Here is a 7,129-nt window from a genome sequence, read left to right as displayed (position 1 = left end):
CAAAAAAAAAAAAAAAACACACCAAAAAAACCAACAAAACCAAACCTGTGGGTACACGCTTTAGAAACTAGATCTAGATCTATTATTAGATCTACGTACCTCCACATTGATCATGATGAATTCGTTGCTCAGTTTCTCAATGTCTCGGCTGTTTGCAAACCGTGGTCTCAGGGCTATAGAAAGACAGCAAAACATTCGCTCTTTTATTTCACTATTTCCAAACAATTTGTTCGCTTAGAAAGTATAATTTAAAAGGAAACAGAAAAATACTACAGCACAAGATTCTTGTTACTGAGAGCGTATAGATCTAGATTAGGTATAAAAGATAAAACTAAGTTTGAAGTTTGAACAATGTATCGTCCTGCGAAACATTATGACTTGCAACCGTTTAAGAATCACACCAAGCATGGTATGTCATGCAGAATTTCCATCTAATCCTCTATAGCATTGCCGGTTTACAGAAACACGCGGGAAACTTCTAAAGTCTGAGACATTCTTTCACAGTTTATGTTATTATACATATACCCAAATACCTGGAGTTACCTGCACTACAAGGGCCCAAATCCCTGCCCGGTTCGTCCTTTATAAGACAGGGTCAGGGTTTAGTCCGTTCCCAACCATGTTGTGGTCTAGCCCCTGCTAGTGTCTTATTGACATTGACGTTGACATTGACGATTTAGTTGTTTGAGGCTCTAAGTAGAGCCTGTTCAACTATCTGGTAATGAACGACAATAATGCATGGCGTTCAGGCTAGACAAATCAGTTTTGGCAGGCGGGGTTGTAAATAGTTGGGAGATCTTTCCAGTATTCGTCCAGACGTCTCTTAAATGTGTCCACGTTTGGAGCTGACACCACTGATCCGGGAAGATTGTTCCAAATAGTATTAACCCTATTCTCAATAAAGTTTGCCCTCACACACAATCTGCTTCTTTGCTTCTGGAGCTTCTCTGAGTTGCCACGGAGTTGTGTGGTTGTTGCCTTTGTAAATGCTGGTCCTTCAGTGATGCAGTAGCCTTTGATATACATGCACGTTTCTATCATATCACCACGCAACCTACGATGTTCCAGGGATGGAAGCTTTAGTTTTTTCAGTCTTTCAGAATAAGGCTTTTCTTTGAGGTGACTCAGCATTTTGGTAGCCCGCCTTTGAACTTGTTCGATTTCACTACATAGTCCTTTTTCAAAGGGTTGCCAAACACAGTGTGCATACTTTAATAAAGGCCTCACCAAAATCTTGTACAGCAAAACAAACATATCCTCTGATAGGTAGTCAAATGATCGCCTAATAAGTCCAACAATACGGTTCGCTTTTGATGTCATCTGGGCTACGTGCTCCTTGAAGGTTAGTTTATTATCGACAACAACTCCCAAGTCTTTCTCTCTCTTTTTTACATTCAGTTTGTGTCTTGAGGTGCTACCATCCACTACTTGGCCCATAAAGCATTCGTTATCATTGTCTTTGCCAACTTTTAGGACACAACACTTTTGCGGGTGAAAACGAAGTAACCATCGTTGAGACCATTCTTGGAGGGTATCCAAATCATCCTGTAAATCTTGCGGTCCATTTACGGTGTCACTTCTAACGTAGAGCTTTGTGTCATCAGTGAACATTTTGGCCGTCGTTTTAAGTCCTCTGGGGGAAGATCGTTGATGTAAATTACAAACAAAAGGAGGCCTAGAACTGATCCTTGCGGGATGTCAGACAGTAAAGTTTAGAGGTCCAACTTTTCACTTAAACCTAATTGTTTTTGTTTGGTTAGCGTAGTGAAAAGTGGCCTACATTGTCTCGTTAACGGTCATTGAACCCTGGGAAAGGCAAAACTGATTAAAAATAAAAGGTAGACTAGATATATACTGGAGCAGAATAACACGAGTAGGACGTACCAGTGGCACCTTCCAACCACCCGTAATTTGTGTTCTTTGTGGAGGGATCATCGCAGAGTTTTTCCAACCCTAGTAAAGCATTCAGAGTGGCACACTTGAGGTTAAAAAATGTGTTCCCCCCCAACCTCCCTCGTGCCTCCGATAGTCCCCAGACCCCACATGTTGTAGTCATACGCAGGAGAACCAAATGTTGTCGGTGTCTGAGTGTGTGAGACAGAGGCCAGGGGGAGAAGAGGCAAGGGCTCTTTGATAGATCTAGAATCTAGGAAAACATTCGGAGTGTGGGACAGACGTAACCAAAAAAAAAACAAAAAAAAAGTTTGCAGGAAATTATTAATCTAGAGATCTAGATCTAGACTAATGTAGAAATTTTAATATTCTAAAGTAAATATGCTGTGATGATATATTAGAGCATGCTTCGACTTGTGAGTGGTTGGCGAGTGCTCTGGTATGGTTTGCTTGCGCCTTCTTTCCTATGAAATATTCATTGTCCTTTTCGATCCTCCCACGTTTCTTTGTATCTTACTCCCTCTAGTAAGACCTCCAATCTATGATGCTTACAATATGAGCGAATCATCAGTTGCTGCACTTGCGTAAATCTCTGACCAGATCTAAATCTACTGATCTACAAAAAAATCACCGACTCACCCCTGCACGCCCGGCACCAGGTCTTGTGGATGACAACCATCGCTGGCTTGTTCCTGGATGATACAGACAGTTTTGTATTAGAGGAAAGTCAAGCACAGCCTCGCAATAAAAGGCCACTTAGATCTAGGTCTAGATATAGACTCTATACGATCTAGCCTATCAGTTTGTAATCTTTTTACCAAAATCTTGTCGCAAACGTTCGGGGCGAAGTTTTGGGCAAGAAGGTGACATACTAGATCTAGATCTAGATTCTAGATCTAAAACTAAAGATCCAGCAACAGGCCTTGGCGAAGTGGCGAAGGCAGACACAGATGTAGCACGTTAGAAGAAGTGGTTACTCACTGTTCTCGGGCCAGTCTCTGTCCTTCTTTCATTGAGACCCACTGAATATTGCGACCCCAGCCTGAGAGAAAAATAAGATAGACATTAACATCAGTGATAAATGTACAGCTTATAATTGTCAACCTATTGATACATTGGTTCATGTTTCCAAAGGATTTAAACTACAAATCGCTGCAGAATTCTGTAGAATAGATATGAACGAAATGCTTGGTCATAATACATGTCATGTACTGGAGGCGAAGGTATCGTAATCTACATTGCAAAGACTGGGCTGAAGACCTCCACTTTTCCCCGACAAGACATTTAGAATTTAGATCTAGAGAGTCTAGAGCTTCAGCGGGCAGACGAGCAACACGACGGTTACATTTATCGGGAGGAATAGAATCCAATAGCAGCAGCAGAAGAAGAAGAAGAAGAAGAAGAAGAAGAAGAAGAAGAAGAAGAAGAAGAAGAAGAAGAAGAAGAAGAAGAAGAAGAAGAAGAAACATGGATAGAGTCTAGAATCTAGATCTAGATCTAGATATCTAGATCTAGAATCTAGATCTAGATCTAGATATCTAGATCTAGATCTAGATCTAGATCTAGACAAACAACGGGAAATAGATATAAGTCTAGATAGATTCTATCTACATCTAGATAGATCTAGAAAAATCTAGCAATGACAGCCGCTAGAATGTGGTGTCTGCACCATCCTTGAATGCTTTCAAGAATAGGATTGACATGGTCTGGAAGGCACATAAATTCTCCATGAACCTAGATTCTAGATTGGTTTCAAACTGCCTGATCCATGAGCCATGAGCACCAACCTACAGATAACAGGAGTGTGAATTTTTCAGTGTGAAAACAACGAGCAGAAAGGAACAAGCAATGAAAGCAACGAACGGCTGATATGCGACTAGCCTGACCACAGCCGTACTTCAAACTAACTAACTACATCTAGACTTCTAGATCTAGAGATCTAGTCTACAGTGGGAACGAACTCAAGGGGCTTGGGAGTGCTAGATCTAGATTCTACACCTTCTCCTCCCCTAGATGTAGGATAGATTCTAGTCTAGACCAGACCATTATTTATTAGAGCACGAACTTCTTGATCTAATCTAGATTCTAGAATCTAGATTCTAGATCTTCAAATCTATCAGAAATCCAAGAAACAAACATTTGTCCCTCTCACCTCTGGCGTACTCGGTGGCTGCAGACAGCGATCCGAACACCAAGTTTGCAGCTTGCGTCAAATATGATGCCATGTTGTTAGTGGTCAGGCGTTTGAAGAGTTGATGTGCGCAGAGAGACGGAGAGACAGAGGGAGGTAGGTCTATTGGCAGCACAGTCGGGCTGGACACTGGTCAAGTGCACTGTTCCAGGAACCTGCAACTGACGTGGTGGGGCCTCAGTCCTGTCTGTGAGCTGACCTGTGGTGGATGGGATGCGTGGGGGCACCCTTCTTGGTGCTGCCTTCTTTGGTGGAAAGGTTTCAGCAGAATGCGACGGTTGCTTAGTTACGGGCATAGGAACGTGACGTCATGGGTTTCTGCCGTGAATGATGTAACAAGGCTCATTGTTTATGAAGAACGTTTGCCTGTGAGAGTATGGAAAAAGTGAATGCTTAACAAAAATTCTTTTGCTTTCTTTTCTTTTCTCCCCCCCCCCCCCCCCACCCAATCTTTGGGCGGTTGATCAAGTTGTCATATGGCATGGTGATCGTCCTGTGTGCTAATTGTTTAACATAAAACCTTTTTTTGTTGTAAATTTTCACTACTTTCTTGTCTCGAGTTTAGAACATAATTTTATTCCATATTTATAACTTATTCAGTTGATTTATTTATATATCTATAGAGTATTTAAATTTCCCATTATTTCGTGGTTTCATTTATTTATTATTTATTTATTTTTCTTTCTATTTTCTGGGGGATTGGGGGAGGGGATGGGGTGGGACTCTGATGTCGTTTTCAAGATTTCACAAGGTAAAATCTTTCCACCGATAGTCCGGATACTGGGCTGTGTTATAATGTCCAAACTCCGGTATTTATCTCCGCCGAGATAACATCAAATAAGAACTGATTACAACTGATCACAACAAATAACAACCAAATTACGACAAATGTCAACGCGAACTTGCTAATTTAGTTTCCTTTACTTGATGTGTAGCCTAAGGTAGTCTACATCGGTATTTATCTTTGTCGAGATAACAACAAGTAACAACTATAACCAAACAATAACAACTGGAGAGTTCAAAATAACGACAAATATCGACAGAAACGTCCTGATTACGTTGCTTTTACATGGCGTATAAGTCTAAGGTAGTCTACATTGTGATACAACAACTGATAACAACTGATAACAACAAATAACAACTGATAACAACAAAATAACGACACATATCAACACTAAGGTGCTCAATAAAGGTGATCAATCCGATACAACTTTTTAATATTTTCATTGACACTCAAACTGTATGACAGGACTACAAATGGTGATGACATGATTACACTCAACAGGATCTAGCCTACCGGTACTGATCTAGGCTATACAATCGTACATGGAATTTATATTTTTAATCAATTAATCAATTAAATTTTAATGTCTCAAAATGTCATGGCATGCACGTTAGTGAGAAAAAAAAGACGTGAAGAGACAGGATTACGTCTTTTTTCCCCCGATAACTTGTTACTTTCGATTTTAATTTTTAAAAAGGGACAAAACCCCGGTCATCGCTAAATAATGTTCTACTTCTTTGGAAGTTGCTCGCTGTTGTGCATGTAAAGTAGGCACCTGTCCGACCACATGAATATATTGATTTTTGAGTCTGGAATCAAAGCATTTTTGTATTATCAGTTGTTATTTGTTGTTATCTGTTGTTATCAGCTGTTATCTCGACAAAGATAAATACCCTCCTGACTCCGGTCAGCCGGGAGCACGATCTGACTCTTGCTGTGACCTTCCTTCAAACTGCACCAAAGCTCACAAGAAACCATGTCGTCCTATTGTGTACTTCAAAGGGGGCGGGCAGGACGGCGAGCCAAGCAGAGATTCACGACAACCGGCCTACAACATTGCCAGTGGTTGGGGAGGGCCATAATAGTCGTTTAATCACCCCCCCACCCACTTGCCACCCTGTGGATCCACCTCCCAATTGTGTCTTTTTCTTTCCTAGCACTGGCTGGCCGTTAGTGCGTCCATATCCTTTCCTAGCCCTGGATGGCCGTTAACGCGTCCATATCCTTTCCTAGCACTGGATGGCCGTTAGCGTGTCCATATCCTTTCCTAGCACTGGATGGCCGTTAGCGTGTCCATATCCTTTTCAGGATAGGCTTTCAGGGCCATGTAAACGGGATCATACAGAGAGAGCTGTCAGGCATCCAGCATGCGCAGGGAGAGGAAAGCCATCACAGATTCAGAAGCCCTTAAAGTATCAGTCTGCCATCCGCGTCACCGACTCGATGAGTACCCTCGAAATTCTGAAGAAACACATAATGAATGCAAACTGGTGAGAGGCAATATAAAGTAGCAGACTCTCAAGGATTGTGTATGGAACTTTAGCCCTGGTCATGCAGGAGTTCAAGGCAATGAACGTGCTGATAAGCCACCTGGCCAGGCTGAGATTGGCAGCACCATGCAATTAGATCCACCAAAGGTCATGGCAGCATTGACTGCATGGTCCGACGACCACAGAGAGGATGAAGGCACCACAATGGATAGATTATGGGAAGCTAAGCTGGTGTCTCTAGAGGGTCGGGGAGAGCTGGCAACCTGCGTGGAAAAGCCGGAAGAATATCCAACCGGCTGATACTTTAGTGATACTGATAACTCATGATCAGCAGGCAGACCCTTTCATGGATCCTGAAGAGGAGGGAGGAGCAGCTATGGCATTGTGCCGCCTGCAATGGTACCTATTGTCCAAGCAAGTAAGTAAGTCCTGGCATTGGATGGCCGTTTGCGTTTCCATAATATTCTTTTTGTACACAAAAATTAAACACAACGCTGCATGGTCTGATGGATTACATCCAAGCCGAAAAATGGAGAAAAAAAAGACCAAAAACTCTTTCCGCGTTAGAATGGAACTCAAATTATTGCGCCTGCCTGTTGCATGAAGAAGCAACACACGCCGTTGTCAGAACCTTGGAGGAACTATTAATATAGTTACTCCAAGGTCAGAACCGTCTTTCTTCCTTCCCTCCCCTTTCTTCCCCTATCCTCCTTCTCTGCAGTCTCCCCCATCGCCCCGCTCTCTCTCTCTCTCTCTCTCTCTCTCTCTCTC

The 7,129-nt window shown here is 42.2% G+C and overlaps 1 protein-coding gene across 2 annotated transcripts in view; it reads right to left on the bottom strand.

The window, feature by feature from the left end:
• LOC101849471 (thioredoxin domain-containing protein 12) overlaps window positions 1-4,450 on the bottom strand; it is a 10,874-nt gene extending 6,424 nt beyond the window's left edge. For both annotated transcript variants that reach the window (XM_005101457.2, XM_005101456.2), the window contains exons 1-4: window positions 4,046-4,450; window positions 2,875-2,935; window positions 2,533-2,585; window positions 100-173 (exon numbers count right to left, since the gene is read on the bottom strand). In XM_005101457.2, coding sequence (XP_005101514.1) covers window positions 100-173; window positions 2,533-2,585; window positions 2,875-2,935; window positions 4,046-4,118 — 261 coding nt within the window. In that variant the 5' untranslated portion in view covers window positions 4,119-4,450. The remainder of the gene's footprint in view (window positions 1-99; window positions 174-2,532; window positions 2,586-2,874; window positions 2,936-4,045) is intronic.
• Between the last annotated feature and the right edge of the window lie 2,679 nt (window positions 4,451-7,129).

The sequence above is a fragment of the Aplysia californica genome, unplaced genomic scaffold (assembly GCF_000002075.1).
Source record: "Aplysia californica isolate F4 #8 unplaced genomic scaffold, AplCal3.0 scaffold00284, whole genome shotgun sequence".
NCBI classification, from domain to species: Eukaryota; Metazoa; Mollusca; class Gastropoda; order Aplysiida; family Aplysiidae; genus Aplysia; species Aplysia californica.
This window is presented reverse-complemented; position numbering and strand designations above follow the sequence as displayed.